Here is a 21794-nt window from a genome sequence, read left to right on the forward strand (position 1 = left end):
TGTGGATCAAAGGCATGCAAAATTCTATGACATTTAGTCCTAATCGTCATCTGAGATAATTTGGTGTTCGCCTTGCAATCTCGGCAACCCAGAACAAATCTAGCCATGTACCCTATAGGCAGGGGCGTAACTTTCATAGGGGACGGGGGGGGGGCATGTCCTCCCTCTCCCACATTCTGAATTTGCATTTTTCACTGTTTTATCATTGAAATGTGATACAAAACTGGGGCAACGGTGTGCTTTAGGACCATGCGGACGCCTCCGAGTGGTCGGGTAGGCTGTTTGGAGTGAATTCATTTTTTTAAACTAAAAATACTAATACTTCTAAAACCAAAGTTGCGCCCCTGCCTATAGGTGAACGTGCACACTTGTGTAATTATGATTAGTCCCAAAAAATCAGTCACGCAAAAACCAGCGCACCGGTAGAATTGTTGAATGTAGTTTCATCAAAGTCATTTTCCAACTATGTACATTGACTTCAATTCAGGGAATGAATTTTGATTAGATCTCGAGGGGTTTGTGCTCATTTTACGGAGATTGTGACAGCCGGTCAAATGGCGTTCCTTGAGAAAGCAGGAACAAGATGTATGTCAGGACAAGTGCAGTATTAGAATAAGGAGATGTATACTTGGAATATGGAGGAGGAATGGAGCGAAAAAGAGAGGCAGAGGAGGTCTAAGAGAGAGAGAGGGAGGAAATGGCTGAAAAAAGGGAGATGGTTTGTTAAAGAAGAATGGTATAAAGTGTAAGCAAAGTGAGATGAAGACAGGAGGAGAAATAAAAGTGAATGATGTTGAAGTGATGATGTCGAGGCTTGCACCGAGGGTCAGGATAAAGATGAGTCCCACCCGGGAGGCCCTAAATATATTTAAATAATGGAGTAGGGTGGTGTTATTTTTTTGTGAGTGTAGTGTTAGATGGTAAGGTATTTAAAAATATATTTAAAAAAAATAATAATATATATATTTTTTTAAATAAAGGAAAGTATAAGGGAGTTGTACTCCAATCTAGTAAGTGGCGGTAATGCAAAATATATTGGATGCCAACTGCCGTTAAACCTCGAAGAAGAAGAAGAAGAAGAAGAAGAAGAAGAAGAAGAAGAAGAAGAAAGAAGAAGACGTTTAGAGTAACACGCTTCGCGGACGTGATTCGTTGGAGGAGAAGATCATGTGACCAAACCGAAACCATTATGGCGGCCACCGTACAGGTAACAGCCCGTGTCTGTTTTGTGACTTTTCGTCGTCAACTTCCTTTGTCTTGCATTGGATTGTGGTGGATTTTGCACAAGGATATACGTTATTGAAGACGGGGCATGAGGAGATGGAACATTTTGTGATCGCAAGACGGGAATTTATTTAGGAAGAACAGTTTGTTAGCTAATCGGCTAACCGAAGAGCTAGCTAGTTACTATAGCCAGCTCAAGTTTGAAAGTAAACATCCGCTGATTACAATGTGTGCATATGTTCGCCCTTTAGCCAAAACAAACGCGGTTGCACAGCTGGTTATTTCAAATTGCAACTGGAATGTGCCCGACCAACGTGTTTGGCAGATAGTTATGTTAGCTAGTAGAGCTAGCTTTGTTATGCTAGCTAGCTAAACTGGTTAATTGAACCGAAGGAGAAGTGAACGCATCCGAGGACGAGGTAGCTAACGTTATCTAGCTAGCTATGTAACCTTTGCTGGCCAGACAAAGTTAATTGATCAAGACAGTGGACCAACTCGAGTAAGAGCTGTATCATGGGTCTGGTGAACCTTGTCTTTTGCACTATTGGGAAATGTTTCGATTTCATATTCTTCCTCCTGGACCTAAATTTCTTAATAGTCCATTCAGTGATACGGCTCCTGGCGGCATGTATCAACTTTGTGAATAAGCTACCCATGCTACTGACCAACTCAATGGTGAAGTGCTGGAACTTCACTGTGTTCTGCATGGTTGCCATGATGGACAGCGTATCACTTCTGGCCCAGGGCACAGTTAACATGTTAGGGCGCTGGCTGCAGCTCTTGGGAGGTATTTTGGAGAGTTTCAAAATGGTGGGCTACTTGTCCTCACATGTTCTCTTGCATGTCAGGGATCTCTTCCACCGTGGGCTGCTGTGTGGCCTCTGCTTGCTGCAGCAGGTGTGGGAGGGCTGTGGCATTGCAGTCAGCCTGGTGCTCTACCTGGTCAACACGGTGGTCAACCTGCTGCTCATCGGGACACAGAACGTCTACTCTGTTGTAGTCAGCATGTGGGAGGCGGTCTCCTACCCACTGCAGAAGGCTATGGAGCTCACCCTCACACTCTTCACCTTCCTCTACAGCAGCCTGGTCGGCACCTCAGTCGTACTCTGGACTCCCGTCAGGCTAGCCCTGGAGTTCCTAGGCTTGCTCGGACACATTTTCGTCAGCGTCTTCCTCCTGAACATTTATGGCCTCATTCTTACGGCTGCCATTGTTGTCACCGCCACAATCTACATGAACCCTGAGCTGACCCGTTTTGGAGCCCGCCACGCCGTCGGTTACTTCAACTCTTTCCCCACCTTGCAGGTCCTACAGAGGGTGCTCCATCGCCTCTGCATGCTGGGGAGGGGCGTGTGGCAAAGGCTTCAGCGGCAGGCCAGCCTCCTATACCAAACGATAACACCAGTCTACAGGAACATCAGAGTGAGGGGTGAGGGCCACACCAGGCAACCTGAACCCAGTGACAGAGAGCAGAGGGCTCTTCCGGACGGTAGAGCAGGAGACACTGCACCACGCGCTGAACGCGCTTCTCGGCCTCGCCAGCTAATGGATGACCTGTGGGACCTAGCATTCCCCAGCTCTAGCGGCACATACAGGCCTATACAGAAACATAAGCTCTCCTCAGAGGAGGGGGGCACCAGCTCCAAGGGTCCCCCAAAGGACAGCCTACTGACTCTGCTCCAGGAGCAGGAAGAGAGGAAGAAGTGCATAATCTGCCAGGACAGTACTAAGACAGTGGTGCTGCTGCCTTGCCGCCACCTGTGTTTGTGTCGGGACTGTACCAACATATTGCTGCGCCAGCCCATCTACCAGCAGAACTGTCCGCTCTGCCGCCATATGATCCTTAATACCATGGATGTGTATCTGTGAGGGACCGAACGAGGGAGGGGTGTGTGGCCCAGAGCGCTGCATTGTTAACATGTTGAATCTCAGGTTTCGAATGTGCAGAGACTTTAGGCTACATTGCAGCTCAGGCACACTGCTATCCAAGTCCAGTCCACTGTGCTTGAATTGCTTGTCGCCCATGGCTGATGTCTTAAATGATGCCTGTGTTTTGTTCAGACAACCATGGCAGTGCTTGCCTACATTTATTTTTATACTTGCTTGTTCATATTACAGAACACTTCATGGTCATTCCAAACTGTATGTGGTGTGTGTGAACTTAAAGGAATGTTTGCTGTGTAGCAGTTAAATTCCTTTATTCAGCATAGGTTCAGTTTGAACGCATTCAATGGAAGTTTAAAGCGCTGGCGTCAGTACAGTACGAAATGTTATCGTAAGAACACTTTTTGTAGCCTATGCTTAGATTTAAATGGTGACAACCTCTCAAATGCAATTTGTCAATAGCCAATATTGTTCCAAGCAGTTCATATTCAGGGACCTGTAAAAAGTGTGAAATTATTTTGTATTGTGGGATCAGGGGTTAATTTCATAAGCTATGGTTGTCTAAAAAAATATCAGTGTCAAGAGAAATGATTTACCAGATCTATGTCTTGTCATATTGCAAACGTTTGTTTTGTTCTAATGATTATGCCATCATTTGGATCACTGTAGTGTAGCCAGTTCTTTCCACTATGCTGACATATGAACGCTACCTAATTTATGCTCCACACAAGGTATATTCTCCTTTATAGTTATTGTAATGTTTTTGTCTTGTGATCAAACATTGACATGCTGTTCAAAATGACCACCATTAGTCAGTAATGGCTTCATAATTCCTTGTTTCTATTTTTTTTCTCTCTTTGCTCAAAATAAGTATTGATCAAAGCTCTGTGAAATGCCATGTTACACAAACTGCAAATGGTTATTGAATTAGTTTGCAAGTGTTGGAGAAAGGCCTGTTTAAGTGACAATAAAAGGCATATTTGATATGCCTTTTTTTTGGACCAAGGTTTCATAAATACATCTTGGATAGGCTCTGCCCGTAAGATTTTTTGGGGGTCAAACATGACGGAGTGACTTCAATATTGTGACAGACAACCTCGAACGTGAACCACAGTGTCACTGATGTCCTTCTGTGGTTGTTTAAGTCTCATTGACATTGTGTAGCCTACAATCATTTCCTAATGTCTTTGTTCCAATTAGAATTCTGTAACATTTCTGTTATTTCAACAGGTTCTGTAATCACTCATTCAATAATTTTGCCCTTTATCCCTTTTATCTAGTACCAAACCAACAATTTTCAAGCGGCCCCATTTTTTTGATATTTTTATAGTAATTATGAAACCAACAATTGTCTATGATGTGACATCTTGATAAAAATCTGGAGAGAAAAAAGTTGGGCCCAGGAATTGTCTATGACGTGACATTGTATTGATACTAATCTATGAAAAAAGATGGGCATATATTTTAGTCCAGAGTAAATCCTAGGTTATATTCTGGTTTTGACCTCTTTTCCTGTCAGGTTTCCCCAAAGGCCTTTATTCATTGCGTGACATTCCTATCTACAGATACAGTGGACTCTTATCACAGACCACACATGTTGCCATTCACACAGCTTATTTTATCTAGGAAGACTGACCTGTGTATCCGGGGGACATGGCACAAGTGATGGGACATTGCAATAAGCCATGAATGGGGTAGCAGGTAGCCTAGCAGTTAAGAGTGTCGGGGCAGTAACTGAAAGGTCGCTGGTTCGAATCCCGAGCTGACTAGGTGAAAAATCTGTCTGTGCCTTTTAGCAAGGCACTTAACCCTTATTGTTCCTGTAAGTCTCTGAATAAGAGTCCGCTAAATGACTTAATTGTAAGCATGTATTTTATTTTATAAAGGTTTATGAATGTGGCCAGATTCACTAATGCGAATGACAAATGTCTGTGAGGCAATAAACAAACATATCTTTTGGTACGGTTTTTCTGTATTTTTCTATTGTGGGAAAACCATTTATTTTATGTATTTTCACTGTTTACTTCGCGTTCCAGTTCAGAGCAGTCAATCAACTGTGTTTTTGTTACAGACTGGGTTTACCAGCTTGTGTGAGCAAACCTGATCACAATCCACCAGAAAGAGAACCACGGCCAGTTCTGTTTCACTGGATATTTTTCTCATCATAATAGATCATATCAGCACTAGATGCTTCAGCATCTACGAGATAATCAAGGCTATTATTTCCTTGTTGATAAACCAATGTTGAATGTGTAATTGATTCCGGTCCTCTTGACCAATGAATCCCCAAGTAAGGGTTTCGCATTACACGCACTAGACATTGGTAATGTGTTGTGTCAAATTCAGTGTTTCCAGCAAACATTTTGAGTTAAAACCCATATTTCCTACCATTGCTATGCCACCATTGCCACCATTTCTATATTGATCCACCACTCTGAAGTTCACTAAACTGCTAGATTTTTGTGAAAACCAAGTAGAATGGAGATGTTGAAGATTCCATATACAGTGCATTCAGAAAGTATTCAGACTCCTGGACTTTTTCACATTTTGTTATGTTACAGCCTTATTCTAAAATGGATTTATTAAAACATTTCCCCCATCAATCTACACACAATACAAAGCGAAAACAGGTTTTTAGACAGTTTTGCAAATGTATATATGAAAAAAATGTAATACCCTACTTACATAAGTATTCAGTCTCTTTACTATTTGGTATTTTATTAGGATCGGCATTAGCTGTTGCAAAAGCAGCAGCTACTCTTCCTGGGGTCCAGAAATGAGACTTGAAATTGGGCTCAGGGGCATCCTGTTTCCATTGATCATCATTGAGATGTTTCTACAACTTGATTGGAGTCCACCTGTGGTAAAGTCAATTGGACATGATTTGGAAAGGCACACACCTGTCTATATAATGTCCCACAGTTCACAGTACATGTAAGAGCGAAAACAAAGCCATGAGGTCGAAGGAATTTTTCATAGAGCTCAGAGGCAGGATTGTGTTAAGGCACAGATTGGGGGAAGGGTGGCCCTCCATCATTCTTAAATGAAAGAAGTTTGTTACCCCCAAGACTCTTCCTAGAGCTGGCCGCCCTGAAAAACTGAGCAATCGGGGGAGAAGGGCTTTGGTCAGGGAGGTGACCAAGAACCTGATGGTCACTCTGACAGAGCTCCAGAGTTCCTCTGTGGAGATGGTTGTCCTTCTGGAAGGTTTTCCCATCTCTGCAGCATTTCATCAATCAGGGCTTTATGGTAGTGGCCAGATGGAAGCCACTCCTAATTTAACGGCACATGACAGCTTGCTTGGAGTTTGCCAAAAGGCACCTAAAGACTCTCAGACCATGAGAAACAAGATTATCTGGTCTGATGAAACCAAGATTGAAATCTTTGAACTGAATGCCAAGTGTCACGTCTGGAGGAAACCTGGCACCATCCCTACGGTGACACATGGTGGTGGCAACATTATGCTGTGGGGATGTTTTTCAGCAGCAGGTACTGGGAGACTAGTCAGGATTGAGGGAAAGATGAACAGAGCAAAGTACAGAGAGATCCTTGATGAAACCTGCTCCAGAGTGCTCATGACCTCAGACTGGGGCGAAGGTTCACCTTCCAATAGGACAATGACCCTATGCACACAGCCAAGACAATGCAGGAGTGGCTTTGGGAAAGTCTCTGAATGTCCTTGAGTGGCCCAACCAGAGCACGGACTTGAACCCAATCAAACATCTCTGGAGAGACCTGAAAATAGCTGTGCAGCGACGCTCCTCATCCAACCTGACAGAGCTTGAAAGGATCTGTAGAGAAGAATGGGAGAAACTCCCCAAATACAGGTGTGCCATGCTTGTTGCCTCATACCCAAAAATACTTGAGGCTGTAATTTCTGCCAAAGGTGCTTCAACAAAGTACTGAGTAAAGGGTCTGAACACTTATGTAAATGTAATATTTACTTATTTTTTATATATATATATATATACACACACATTTGCATAAAGAAACCTGTTTTTGCACTGTCATTATGGGATATTGTTTGTAGATTGAAAATGATTGAATCCATTTTAGAATAAGGCTGTAACATAACAAAATGTGGAAAAAGTGAAGGGGTCTGAATACTTTCTGAAGGCAGTATAAATGTAGCCATTATGCTAACCCTGGTGATAATATCTCTGAATGGGAGAAAGTAACCTTCCACTTCCCTAGACTTCCCCATCTGTGAGGAGAGGGAAACTGAAGAACAGCAGCTGGGAGTGATAGGTGTAGGAGGGGGTCAGGAAAGGGGGCTCTGCTGGACATTGTGAACCACCTCCTCTAGGAAGTGGAACCACTTCCTCCCTTCACTAGAGTTTTGTGGTTTATGACATCATGGACTTAATTCCCAAAGTCCCTTCTAAATAGGGACTCCACACTATATACAGTGCCTTGCGAAAGTATTCGGCCCCCTTGAACTTTGCGACCTTTTGCCACATTTCAGGCTTCAAACATAAAACTGTATTTTTTTGTGAAGAATCAACAACAAGTGGGACACAATCATGAAGTGGAACGACATTTATTGGATATTTCAAACTTTTTTAACAAATCAAAAACTGAAAAATTGGGCGTGCAAAATTATTCAGCCCCCTTAAGTTAATACTTTGTAGCGCCACCTTTTGCTGCGATTACAGCTGTAAGTCGCTTGGGGTATGTCTCTATCAGTTTTGCACATTGAGATACTGAAATTTTTTCCCATTCCTCCTTGCAAAACAGCTCGAGCTCAGTGAGGTTGGATGGAGAGCATTTGTGAACAGCAGTTTTCAGTTCTTTCCACAGATTCTCGATTGGATTCAGGTCTGGACTTTGACTTGGCCATTCTAACACCTGGATATGTTTATTTTTGAACCATTCCATTGTAGATTTTGCTTTATGTTTTGGATCATTGTCTTGTTGGAAGACAAATCTCCGTCCCAGTCTCAGGTCTTTTGCAGACTCCATCAGGTTTTCTTCCAGAATGGTCCTGTATTTGGCTCCATCCATCTTCCCATCAATTTTAACCATCTCCCCTGTCCCTGCTGAAGAAAAGCAGGCCCAAACCATGATGCTGCCACCACCATGTTTGACAGTGGGGATGGTGTGTTTAGGGTGATGAGCTGTGTTGCTTTTACGCCAAACATAATGTTTTGCATTGTTGCCAAAAAGTTCAATTTTGGTTTCATCTGACCAGAGCACCTTCTTCCACATGTTTGGTGTGTCTCCCAGGTGGCGTGTGGCAAACTTAAAACAACACTTTTTAGGGATATCTTTAAGAAATGGCTTTCTTCTTGCCACTCTTCCATAAAGTCCAGATTTGTGCAATATACGACTGATTGTTGTCCTATGGACAGAGTCTCCCACCTCAGCTGTAGATCTCTGCAGTTCATCCAGAGTGATCGTGGGCCTCTTGGCTGCATCTCTGATCAGTCTTCTCCTTGTATGAGCTGAAAGTTTAGAGGGACGGCCAGGTCTTGGTAGATTTGCAGTGGTCTGATACTCCTTCCATTTCAATATTATCGCTTGCACAGTGCTCCTTGGGATGTTTAAAGCTTGGGAAATCTTTTTGTATCCAAATCCGGCTTTAAACTTCTTCACAACAGTATCTCGGACCTGCCTGGTGTGTTCCTTGTTCTTCATGATGCTCTGCGCTTTTAACGGACCTCTGAGACTATCACAGTGCAGGTGCATTTATACGGAGACTTGATTACACACAGGTGGATTGTATTTATCATCATTAGTCATTTAGGTCAACATTGGATCATTCAGAGATCCTCACTGAACTTCTGGAGAGAGTTTGCTGCACTGAAAGTAAAGGGGCTGAATAATTTTGCACGCCCAATTTTTCAGTTTTTGAATTATTAAAAAAGTTTGAAATATCAAATAAATGTCGTTCCACTTCATGATTGTGTCCCACTTGTTGTTGATTCTTCACAAAAAAAAAAAATACAGTTTTATATCTTTATGTTTGAAGCCTGAAATGTGGCAAAAGGTCGCCAAGTTCAAGGGGGCCGAATACTTTCGCAAGGCACTGTATATAAAAGCATATAAACAATGTAAAATGTGCAGTTTTGTCACACAACACAATGCCACAGATGTTTCAAGTTTTGAGGGAGTGTGCAATTGTTATGCAGACTGCAGGAATGTCCGCCAGAGCTGTTGCCAGAGAATTTAAATTTAATTTCTCTACCATAAGCCGCCTTCAACATTTTAGAGAATTTGGCAGTACTTCCAACTGGCGCCGCAGCCCATGTCCTCCACATCCAACTTCTTCCCCTGAGGGATCGTCTGAGACCAGCATCCCAACAGCTGATGAAACTGTGGGTTTGCACAATGGAATAATTTCTGCACAAGCTTTCACAAACCGTCTCAGGGAAGCTCATCTGCATGCTCGTCGTCCTCACCAGGGTCTTGACCTGATTGCAGTTGGGCGTCGTAAACGACTTCAGTTGGCAAAAGCTAACCTTCGATGGCCACTTGCATGCTGAACAAGTGTGCTCTTCATGAATTAATTCCGGTTTTAACTGCACCGGGCAGATGGCAGACCGTGTGTATGGCGTTGTGTGGGCGAGGGATTTGCTGAACGTTGTGAACAGAGTGTCCCATGGTGGCGTTGGGGTTATGGTATGGGCAGGCATAAGCTACGGACAATTGCATTTTATTGATGGCAATTTGAATGCACAGAGATACCATGACGAGATCCTGATGCTCATTGTCGTGCCATTCATCCTCCGCCATCACCTCATGTTTCAGCATGATAATGCACGGCTCCATGTCGCAAGGATCTGTACACAATTCCTGGAAGCTGAAATTGTCACAGTTCTTCCATGGCCTGCAACCTCACCAGATGTGTCAGCCATTGAGCCTGTTTTGGATGCTCTGGATCGATGTGTACGACAGCGTGTTCCAGTTCCCACCAAAATCCAGCAACTTCGTAACAGCCATTGAAGAGGAGTGTGGCAACATTTCACAGGCCATAATTAACAGCCTGATCAACTCTATTCGAATGAGATGTGTCATGCTGCATGAGGCAAATGGTGGTCACACCAGATACTGACTGGTTTTCTGATCCACTCCCCTACCTATTTGCATTACATGTTTCATTTTCACAGAGCACAATGTTGTAAGGGCTGCTATGTAGAATCAAATCAAACCTTATTTATCTAACAATGTGTGGGGGTACAGGTTAGTTGAGGTCATTTGTACATGTAGGTAGGGGTAAGATGACTATGCATAGATAATAAACAGTAAGTTAGCAACAGTGTAAAAACAAATGGGGGGTGGGGGGGTTCAATGTAAATAGTCTGACCAGCCCCACTGGGGAAAACTGGTTGAATCAATGTTATTTCCACGTAATTTCAACCAAAAACTCTATGCGAAGACATTGAATCAACACGGAAAACTGTTTATTTTTTCATGTTAGTTGACAAGTCAACCAAATGTTAATCAAAACTAGACGTTAAACTGACGTCTGTGCGTGAGCATGATCTACTTGAGACAATAACAAAGGAAAACAGTGCTATCCCGGTATAGTTTTCTGACTGTTTCCATTGCGTCATCCACTATAGCGTACAGTTTGATGACATGATCCGCATTATGACATCTGACCTATATAAACTGCAGTCAACGCAAATGGCCACTGTGGAGAGACACCGGAGATTCCGTTGGATCCATTTCTTTACGATCACGAGTGACCCCATCTTGGATAAGTGTTTTGATTACGGAACAAGCAAGTTACTTTGAGGTGTACTGTGTTGCATTGAGCATTGACAGCCGCAGACAAGAGGGTTTACCGTGGCTTTTTCCACTGCCCCGAGGTTCGTCTTGGGGTTGTTCCCGTTCCTTATACCCCTGGCGATGGGTGAAGTGAACACCCCTAGGAATCCCATCCAATACCACATTAAGCATTATCTCTCATCAAGTCTCCATTCAATGTTTATGTCGTTGTATGTCATCGGACTGAGCTTGTTGTCATTGCAGGCAATCGCAACGCTGTGCATTACAGGGAAGACATCCTCGTTGTATGTAGAGGAGAGCATATTTCCGTTACCTTTAAAAAGCACATTGTCGACAATACCTGATCGGATTGAATCCTGCCCTTATGGTTTAGCTAAGCAGACACCTGAAGATGGACATTCAACAGAGAGACATTGCAGTTTTGAATTGACCTGTTTTCCTTATTCATATGCCTTAAATAATGAAACGCTAGTAGCATAATTTCTGTGTTTTTCAATCTCATTGAGGAAACAGGAGTGTGTTTCAGAACCCTCCTTCGTACACTTGTACGTTGTCCCCGAGAGCATTAATGACCTTAATGTGAGGGACAATGAAGTCTATGTTCTTTAGTGACGAGGCCATGTAGTTTGACCTGCCAAACCAGCTCTACTACTCCTTTAACAGTACATACCAGTAGAAGTGCTATACTGTCAATTCTGTAAAAAAAAAATATTTTTATCAAAGATTAACACATTACGAGAGATCCCGTGGAGTGATCAAATATGTTTTGAGGATTGTAAGGCCACATTGGACCAGTGTGCAGTGCCGCTGACGTGGGGCCAAGTCTTTGAGGTTAGGTATTTGACTCCAGTGACAATCCCTAAGAGGACACCGTCACATCACCAAAGGAAACATACACATTCTACTGTTCCTTGACAGAGGGATGTGCATAGATGTCAGCAAAGGCATATCTGAGAACAGGATTTTTGTCGGTCAGAATGGCAAACAAATCGTGGTTCGCATCAACGGGATGGTGCTATTTGGCGATGACATACAATGTCCAGGGTTCAATGACAGATTAAGTGGTAGAGAACATAAAGGGGGTGCACACAATTTTATGGTCTAAACATATCTGAGAGAAAATATAAATAGTTCCCTAATCATTCCCGTTTCTGAGTGCAGCACCAATGGACATGACCTGTTCTAAGAGGTCATCTTATTCACACTGTAGACAGGCGTATGCACTTGGCCCAGGGCCTAGCTCTAAAAGGAAGTGTGAGTGTAGGCTTCTCTCTGCTTCAGTTTATCTTACCGTTATGCAGTACACACATTCCATAGTTCCTGAGCCAATGGGAACGATTGAAAAAGCTCTCTCAATGCCCACGCCGACACAGTAGGGCCATGGACTGCTCCAAACTCCAGTAGAAATCTTCACTTTGTGATGGATTAAAAGTAGAACCAGAAACAAGGAGAGGACACGTTGAATAAACATTTAATGAGAGGAGAGTTTATGGGCTGGAGCTGGGCCGGATGAGGGAAATGGAAGTGGACCATAAGTTGATATCTGTTTTATTCATTTAAACGTTTAGCTACTGTTGTGATAACCATCAGGGCACTTTAACCCATAAAGACTGTTTGTACAGCTGTTATCTGTTATTATATTCTACCAAGATGAATTGGCTCACAAATTACATGTGAATTCTTATATTTGAGGCACTTGGTAACAGATGTTCCCTCCAGCGACCAAGGAATGGGCAAAAATCGGTTTGAATGAGGCACTGGTGTGTTGTGGTGATACAACTCTGCCATCTTGTGGACAAAGTGGCTCTCCTTCTCACCATATATATTTTTTTCTTACCCTTTTAGTAATGCATTACGCTTACCACTCTCTATCATTAACCCCAGGCAGGCAATAGATTTAGCCTCATAAAGTTTAAGACACAAGATCTGAATGTGTTGTGATACAGTATCTTTGTATTTTAAATGCTCTTAAGACAGGGAGGAAACTCAGGCAAAGAGTTTCAAAGTCTGTTCCTTTGCTCATCATGTTCTCTGACTTCCCTCCTCTAGACACTCACCCATGCTTGCTATGTCAATGAATGACATCACTGTCTCCTTCATCCCTGTTTGGCAGTCTTTCCGTCAGGGAGAGAGGGGGAGAGATTTACAGGGCCTGAACGAATAGAAAAGAGGGATGTGAGGGGAAGATTGATTAACTCTCCATCTCCTCATCTCTTCAGGGCAAAAACCATTAAAGTGTATTTTGGGAACATCATTTTGTCCAAGAGTTTGAGGCGAAGGGGAGAATGTGAGTTCCTTGTCTCAGAGTGAGAATGTTTAACAGTCAGAGAAGCACTCCGCTGGTTTTGTCAGTGCAAAGGTCAACTGTCTGTCTGCAGCTAAGAGTCTGTCAATGTACCCCCCCCCCCCCCCCAGCATTCTGCGCGACATCTCCTCGCCTTAAACAATGCTGGTGGGGTGGCTGTGGCACTAGTTCTGCCTACTGTGAGTTCTGCTTTAAGAGAGGAGCCCATGTTTGGTGATGTCATTAGACTGAATTCAACAAGGGCCCCAGTGGAAAATACTCCACGCTTGATACTCTTTTCACTTTTAGGGGGTCTTCTTGGATAGTAAAAAATACATCTTAGAAAGAGAAAAGAATATAGCTGTCAGCTTGTCATTAATTAATTAATCTAGCTATATCTAACGATGAACCAGGCATATTGTCCTTGTTGAGCACCTAGTAACTGATGTCATCTCAGTTGTTGGTCCTTGTTTTTTTGTGTTGTCATAAATGTACTTACCTGGTCAGAGTATTAGGTATTAAAGCCAGTCATGAAAGTTAACATTTTTATTTGTGACATAAGTGAAGGTTGCACAGACATAAGTTAAAAGATTGTGAAAAGTATTTTAGGGCTTCAGTTAGAATTATTTTCAATTCATTTTTTTGCACAAAGTACTGGCTAGGTTTCATGACATCAAATCAGTGATGTCACGGTTGGAAGCCCTAAATAGCTCACAAACATGTTTGATGCCTTATTGAATCCTCGTTACACCTCCACCACAACGGAACATATAACCTTCTTATTTTCACAATTCCTGCCAACTGCAGGAGCCAACATGTCTCATTTAAACCCCATAGGCCATCCTTGTTTGTAAAGGCAAAAAAAACAATGATACATGTAGGGCCACCGTCAGAAAGTCTGTAAAAACGATTCACCATTGCACAGCAGCAGTCAAATGGCTAACCTGAAGCACAACTGAAAGCACTACAGTTCACCTGATTCATCATCACAACTCATCAGTATGGTATGTGCCATAGCCTACTGCTATTTCTGTAACCTTGCTTAATGTGTTTATGCAATAACCAGAGTTTTCTAATAACCTTCTAGAGAGGCCATGAATCATGTAGAAAGGCAGTAAATTAGTTTAACGTTTTCAAATATTTTCTGGGGGAGGATCCCCCCCTAGCCACAACACCAGACTTGGTCCCCGCAATGTCTATACCACTTCGCCCTTGGCGAAGACAGCAGAGTTTTTCCAGTCCGAGTACACCAGGAAGCCAGTGAAAGTGCTGTCAGTCTTAGAGCTGGAGTAGAAACCACTGTACTCTCCCAATGCCATCTGCACCCACACCTGGTCGCCCGGGATGAGGTGCAACAGCGAGCCTCCGGACAAAGATGCTGGCTTGGGCCAGTTCCCATAGAACTGGAAGTAGGACGCCATTGTGAGACCGTTCTTCATCAGGTCAAACTGCAGGCTGGCCCGGTAGACGGTGGCGTGGACCGCAAAGTAATAGACGCCGGGCACTTTGCAGGTGAAGCGTCCTGTTTCCGCGTTGAAGTCGCCCTGCTCGTTTAGCGTTACCTTGTCAAAGCGCACAGCGTCTTCCGCCGCCACGGGCATGGTGCGGCCCTCGGACAACTTGGCGCTGAAGGCTGATTTGGGAGCGATGGCGCACTCCCCCGACTGCCCCCTGTCTCCTTTATCTCCAGGGTTCCCCTGATCTCCAGTGAGGCCTCTAAAGCCTGACTCGCCTTTAGAAGAGGGTAAAAACACAATGCTGTTACTACTGTTCATACAATAACAATTGAACCAATTGAACCAGGGGAAGACTCATGGATCTATATAGTAGAAAGTATGGTGCACTGTACCTGTCTCTCCCCTGCCTCCCTTCTCTCCCTTCTCCCCAGGGACAGAATCACGCCCATCCCTCCCATCTCTTCCTGGTTGGCCAGCACTACCGTGCACCCCAGGAGTACCTGGGATACCTGGGTGTCCCGTACACAGACTGGGCGGGATCTTGTTGTCGTCTAGTTGGCTGGAGAAGTTGACCAGTAGAACAGGGAGGAGGAGGAGGAGGGGCAACAGCTGGAGTGATGTCATTTCAATGCTACTATGTAGAGGAGGGAAACATTCTCTGTCAACATGAAGGAATGAAAAATATATTTTCTGCTTGATATTCTATTCTCCAGAACTGACTTCTCCAGGGGATCCTCAGTGTTTCATCTGTGAGTGTATAAATAGCTATGGTGTTCATTGATTTGTTCTGCAGATGTTATGAGATGCACAACAGTGCAAGGGTTACATAATCACAAGGAAACCTAATTACACAAACTATTGAACCCATAAATGCTATGTGCTGAAATCAATGGAAATATCCTTCAAAGAATTATGACATGAAATGATAGCAGAAAAATAACCTGTAATGTAGTGTAACGGCTGTCATATATTAAAGACTGAATCAGCTTTTCTTATTGACATACATTATTGACTACACTGACTTGTGTAGTGTGAATACAGACGTTCAACTCCTTTCCCATTGGTCACATGTGTAGCGAAAGGTCTTGGACTCTCACTCAACTGGACACAGCTAAGAGGAGGGGTCAGATGACCAGGGGAAATCATGCAACTGGAGAGAGGGAGTGACGGAACTGGAATAACCATCTAAAAATAACATAAGACGCCTCATACCACGGACACAAACCTTTGAGAGAATAGGCCCCCGGTACAGTTAACAAGAGCATACACAGTACCTACAGTGCATTCGGAAAGTATTCAGACCCCTTGACTTTCCACATTTTGTTACATTCCATCCGTATTTTAAAATGGATTAAATCTGTTTTTTTTTTTTGTATCAGTCTACACACAATACCCCATAATGCAAAAACAGGTTTTTAGAAATCTGGGCAACATTATTAAAAATAAACTGAAATATCGCATTGGTATTCAGACCCTTTACTAAGTACTTTGTTGAAGCACCTTTGGCAGCGATTACAGCCTCGAGTCGTCTCGTATGACGCTACAAGCTTGGCACATCTGTATTTGGGGAGTTTCTTACATTCTTCTCTCCAGATCCTCTCAAGCTCTGTCAGGGTGGATGGGGAGTATCGCTGCACAGCTATTCTCAGGTCTCTCCAGAGATCAGGTTCAAGTCAGGGCTCTGGCTGAGCCACTCAAGGACATTCAGAGACTTGTCCAGAACCACTCTTGCGTTGTTTTGGCTGTGTACTTAGGGTCATTGTGTGCTTAGAGTGAACCCTCACCCCAGTCTGAGCTCATGAGCGCTCTTGGAGCATGTTTTCATCAAGTATCTCTCTATACTTTCCTCTGTTCACCTTTTCTTCTATCCTGACTAGTCTCCCAGTCCCTGCCACTGAAAAACATCCCCACAGCATGATGCTGCCACCACCATGCGTCACCGTAGGGATGGTGCCAGGTTTCCTCCAGATGTGAGGCTTGGCATTCAGGCCAAAGAGTTCAAGCTTGGTTTCATCAGACCAGACAATCTTGTTTCTCATGGTCTGAGAGTCTTTAGATGCCTTTTGGCACACTCCAAGCGGGCTGTCATGCAGTTTAATGAATAGCTTCCGTCTGGCCATTCCATAAAGGCCTGATTGGTGGAGTGCTACAGAGATGGTTGTCCTTCTGGCAGGTTCTCCCATCTCCACAGAGGAACTCTGGAACTCTGTCAGAGTGACCATCAGGTTCTTGGTCACCTCCCTGACCAAGGCCTTTTTCCCTTGATTGCTCATCGATTGCTCGCTCGGACGGCCTAGCTCTAGGAAGTCTTGGTGGTTCCAAACTTCTTCCATTTAAGAATGATGGAGGCCACTGTGTTCTTGGGGACCTTCAATGAAGCAGACATTTTTTGGTACCCTTCCCCAGTTCTGTCCCTCGACACAATGCTGTCTCGGAGCTCCAAGGACAATTCCTTCAACTTCATGGCTTGGTTTTTGCTCTGACTTGTACTGTCAACTGTGGGACCTTATATAGACCGGTGTGTGCCTTTCCAAATCATGTGCAATCAATTGAATTTAACACAATTGCTCAATTTCAAGTCTCATTTTAAAGGGTCTAAATACTTATGTAAATAAGGTATTTTGTTTTGGTATTTTTTTATTATTAGCAAATATTTCAAACATTTGTTTCACTTTGTCATTACGGGGTATCGTGTGTAGATTGAGGATTTATTTTTATTGGATTCATTTTAGAAAAAGGCTGTAACGGAACAAAATGTTTAAAAAGGTGAAGGGGTCTGAATTTTTTCCGAATGCACTGTATGGCCGACAGGCATCATACTTTTAAAAGGCTATAAGGGCAATAAGATTATGACCATACCCTATATAAGTCCCGTGTGGCTCAGTTGGTAGTTGGTAGAGCATGGTGCTTGCAACGCCAGGGTTGTGGGTTCGATTCCCACGTGGGACCAGTATGGAAAAACAATAGGAAAATGTATTCACGCACTACTGATCTGGATGAGAGCGTATGCTAAATTACTGAAATGTGATACTGTTAAATATCTGTTGGCGTCAGTAGACTTATTTTTAAAACAGCTGTTTCACATTAAATGTTAACGAGAGCAGCAGTGCCAGAATGGAAGCAATCATTATTTACACTGTTCAAAACAAAATCTCAGTGTTAATCCCTGCTTTCCTTTTGGTGTGAGTTCAGGATCGTGTCTGTGTCTGTCTGTGTCGTCTGTGTGTGAGTAAGCCTGAGGGTTTTGAAGTGAGGGACAGAGTGTCTCCGCCCCCTCCTTTATTAGCAGTGCTGGGAAAGAGAGGAGCCAGATGTGAACAACTGACAGCATGAACTACAGACGGACACTGTTGGCTACCATGGGACTGCATCACAGGACGGGTCTCACAAGGCCTGAGAAAACAGACACGGGGAACGGCAGGGCATGTCTCCAGAGCACTTCACAATCAATTTCCTGATAGCAAGAGTGAGCCATGTGGCAGAGAACTGTGCAACTTGATCACACAAAAGAATGCTCACGTTGAAAATGTAAAATTACTACCACAGAATATGCCCATATTCAAACGTCCGTTTTAGACATCTAATAAAACTATCTTCGAGTAAGGACTTTCAGCCTGTAGTGTGCTCACTACAAGCAAGTATTACATTAAGGCCAGATAATATGAAATCCTGTCTTCCAGGTTATTTTCAGCTCAGTGCAGCCATCGTGAGTCAGTGGTATATTTCAGCCACAGCTGCTGTATTCTTTATGACAGCATTTAAAGACCTGTTCCGAGCACAGAGGTCTGGCCTGTGGAGAAACTAGCCGAAAGACGTGTCAGCATTCTGAGGAAGAACAGACAGACAGGATAAACACTGGAATCTGAGAAGCTGCAGACCACTGTATCCCTATATTGACTACAAAGTCCCTTTTTTTTGTGGGAATACAATATGCAAAATACAATAATACCTCAGTATGTATTGTTGCAACTTTCTGAGCAACTAATCATCCAATAACAGAGGGGATGTTGGCAGTATCACAAAGAATCACAGTACAGCACGTTTCTGATGAGGATAACAGCAGTTCTATGACCGGTTAGAAAAAATGTATACTATTTGAATAGGATACTATTTGTTACTTCAATAAAACATGTACAGTGGGGAGAACAAGTATTTGATACATTGCCGATTTTGCAGGTTTTCCTACTTACAAAGCATGTAGAGGTCTGTAATTTTTATCATAGGTACACTTCAACTGTGAGAGACGGAATCTAAAACAAAAATGCAGAAAATCACGTATGATTTTTAAGTAATTAATTGGCATTTTATTGCATGACATAAGTCAGAAAAGCAGAACTTAATATTTGGTACTGAAACCTTTGTTTGCAATTAAAGAGATCATACGTTTCCTGTAGTTCTTGCACACACTGCAGCAGGGATTTTGGCCCACTCCTCCATACAGACCTTCTCCAGCTCCTTCAGGTTTCGAGGCTGTCGCTGGGCAATACGGACTTTCAGCTCCCTCCAAAGATGTTCTATTGGGTTCAGGTCTGGAGACTGGCTAGGCCACTCCAGGACCTTGAGATGCTTCTTGCGGAGCCACTCCTTAGTTGCCCTGGCTGTGTGTTTCGGGTCGTTGTCATGCTGGAAGACCCAGCCACGACCCATCTTCAATGCTCTTACTGAGGGAAGTAGGTTGTTGGCCAAGATCTTGCGATACATGGCCCCATCCATCCTTCCCTCAATACGGTGCAGTCGTCCTGTCTCCTTTGCATAAAAGCATCCCCAAAGAATGATGTTTCCACCTCTATGCTTCACTGTTGGGATGGTGTTGTTGGGGTTGTACTCATTCTTCTTCTTCGTCCAAACACGGCGAGTGGAGTTTAGACCAAAAAGCTCTATTTTTGTCTCATCAGACCACATGACCATCTCCCATTCCTCCTCTGGATCATCCAGATGGTCATTGGCAAACTTCAGACGGGCCTGGACATGCGCTGGCTTGAGCAGGGGGACCTTGCGTGCGCTGCAGGATTTTAATCCATGATGACGTAGTGTGTTACTAATGGTTTTCTTTGAGACCGTGGTCCCAGCACTCTTCAGGTCATTGACCAGGTCCTGCCGTGTAGTTCTGGGCTGATCCCTCACCTTCCTCATGATCATTGATGCCCCACGAGGTGAGATCTTGCCCCAGACCGAGGGTGATTGACCGTCATCTTGAACTTCTTCCATTTTCTAATAATTGCGCCAACAGTTGTTGCCTTCTCACCAAGCTGCTTGCCTATTGTCTTGTTGCCCATCCCAGCCTTGTGCAGGTCTACAATTTTATCCCTGATGTCCTTACACAGCTCTCTGGTCTTGGCCATTGTGGAGAGAGGTTGGAGTCTGTTTGAGTGAGTCTGTGGACAGGTGTCTTTTATACAGGTAATGAGTTCAAACAGGTGCAGTTAATACAGGTAATGGGTGGAGAACAGGAGGGCTTCTTAAAGAAAAACTAACAGATCTATGAGAGACAGAATTATTACTGATTGGTAGGTGATCAAATACTTGTGTCATGCAATAAAATGCAAATTAATTACTTAAAAATCATACAATGTGATTTTCTGGATTTTTGTTTTAGATTCCGTCTCTCACAGTTGAAGTGTACCTATGATAAAAATTACAGACCTCTACATGCTTTGTAAGTAGGAAAACCTGCAAAATCGTCAGTGTATCAAATACTTGTTCTCTCCACTGTATATTCCAATTACACAGGAATTCATCAATGCATTTGCAAAACAAAATGAGTTGCCTGTGAAACATAAATTCCTCCATTCCTTTACTGACTGTTTGAGTAGCAGCAAAAGATTATCAATGGAAAATAGATATTTTTCCTTATTGTAGATAATGTGGAACCACACCTACTCACAGCAGACAGTGAATATATAAAACTATTTTCAATCAGGAATTATGTGAAAATAAAGTTTACCAGTTAACGTCCAAAAGTCCTCAGGAGCTGCAGTCTTTGCCTTGTGCTGAAGTGAAAACAGTCGAAGTTATGCTTTAGCCAAAGAGTCTGGGGGGAAAAAAGGAGAACTCTGTCTTGAAAGGAAACGGTAATAAAAGCAAATTAGAAAGGGAGGGTGGGAGAGAGAGAGAGAGAGGGAAAGGAAAAGACAGTTTGAGTATGAGGGAAATATTTGAAGTCTCGCCAGCGCAAATAATAAAGGGGAAAATAAGTCTTCAATAAAAAAAGATCAGGATCAAACAAGAGTGAGGGAGAGGTTGAGAAATGAGGAACGCGAGTGAGTGGGGGAAAAGTAGGTGCAGCGAGGATAAAAGGTTGGCAGATTACATCAGATTTTAAGATTCGACACTGGAGGAATTTCTTTCCCCAACATAAACAGTGGGAGAGATCAGACTGTTGTGGTCACTGGTCAGGGATATGTAGCCACGAAACACTGAGGCATAGTCCTGGAAAACTCAAGCAATAATGTTAACTGCTGTTACAGCCTAAGCGTCATATTGTGAACTCCTCAAAAAGCAGTAAGGCCTTTAGGATCAGAGAATTCTTCTTTATTAGCTTAAACGCGGAGATATTTGATCGGTTTCACGAGCGTAAAGATACAGGGAGATACTTGAAATGATGTTGTCTTAGAGTGAAGCAATGTTGTTCTTTCCTCCGATTTTCTTCAGAAATTGAAGCAAAAGAGACTTTGGCTGGAATCCTCTCCTCGTGTCAGTTTTGAGCTGATTGAGGAATGTGAAATAGTCGGAAAACATCCCACATTTCACTTAACCATTGGCAGACCCTCTTAAAGAGGATGTGACTTATTTTACTGAACTATCACTCACTATGATCGCTGTCTTGCCACGCAAAACAGCATGTATGTGTCCCTAAAGTCTGCTACAGCATTTACAAAGACACCAGTTAGTAGTACTTCACTGATGACACCGCTTACAGGTACAGACTACGTTGATGGGACTGCTGAGGCTTGGTCACATGTCGGTTGGAACCTCCCATGTTTCTACACATGGGTTTGGTTTGGTCTGTACACTACTTCACTGTTTTATGGGACAAGGAGAGGTTGGCAATTGCTCTTTAAAATCCCAGACCTAGACTTTTCCCTTTTCACTCGAGGCAATTGAACTGTTTCACAGAGGACTTCACAAGCCTTGCGTTGAGGCCAGTAGCCATAACTGCACTGAGGTGGTGTAGATTTATATATGGTTTCAACTACCATTAGACAATCAGT

At 43.3% G+C, this 21794-nt stretch overlaps 2 protein-coding genes across 8 annotated transcripts; one reads left to right on the forward strand and one right to left on the reverse strand.

Moving 5' to 3' along the window:
• Positions 1-1099: 1099 nt before the first annotated feature.
• LOC110503543 (E3 ubiquitin-protein ligase RNF26) lies at positions 1100-5075 on the forward strand. The gene has a single exon (XM_021581921.3). The coding sequence runs from the start codon at positions 1738-1740 to the stop codon at positions 3091-3093; it is 1356 nt and encodes a 451-aa protein (XP_021437596.1). The 5' UTR covers positions 1100-1737; the 3' UTR covers positions 3094-5075.
• Positions 5076-13657: 8582 nt separating this feature from the next.
• On the reverse strand, positions 13658-21523 carry LOC101268927 (adiponectin 2). Of its 7 annotated transcripts, none has more exons than XM_090218060.1 (5): positions 20894-21307; positions 20528-20614; positions 17443-18408; positions 14976-15214; positions 13658-14858 (listed from the first exon to the last, which is right to left on the reverse strand). In XM_090218060.1, the coding sequence occupies exons 3-5, from the start codon at positions 17484-17486 to the stop codon at positions 14323-14325; spliced, it is 819 nt and encodes a 272-aa protein (XP_090074186.1). In that variant the 5' UTR covers positions 17487-18408; positions 20528-20614; positions 20894-21307; the 3' UTR covers positions 13658-14322.
• Between the last annotated feature and the right edge of the window lie 271 nt (positions 21524-21794).

Source organism: Oncorhynchus mykiss, chromosome 24 (genome assembly GCF_057628025.1).
Source record: "Oncorhynchus mykiss isolate SJ-2025 chromosome 24, ASM5762802v1, whole genome shotgun sequence".
Classification (NCBI taxonomy): domain Eukaryota; kingdom Metazoa; phylum Chordata; class Actinopteri; order Salmoniformes; family Salmonidae; genus Oncorhynchus; species Oncorhynchus mykiss.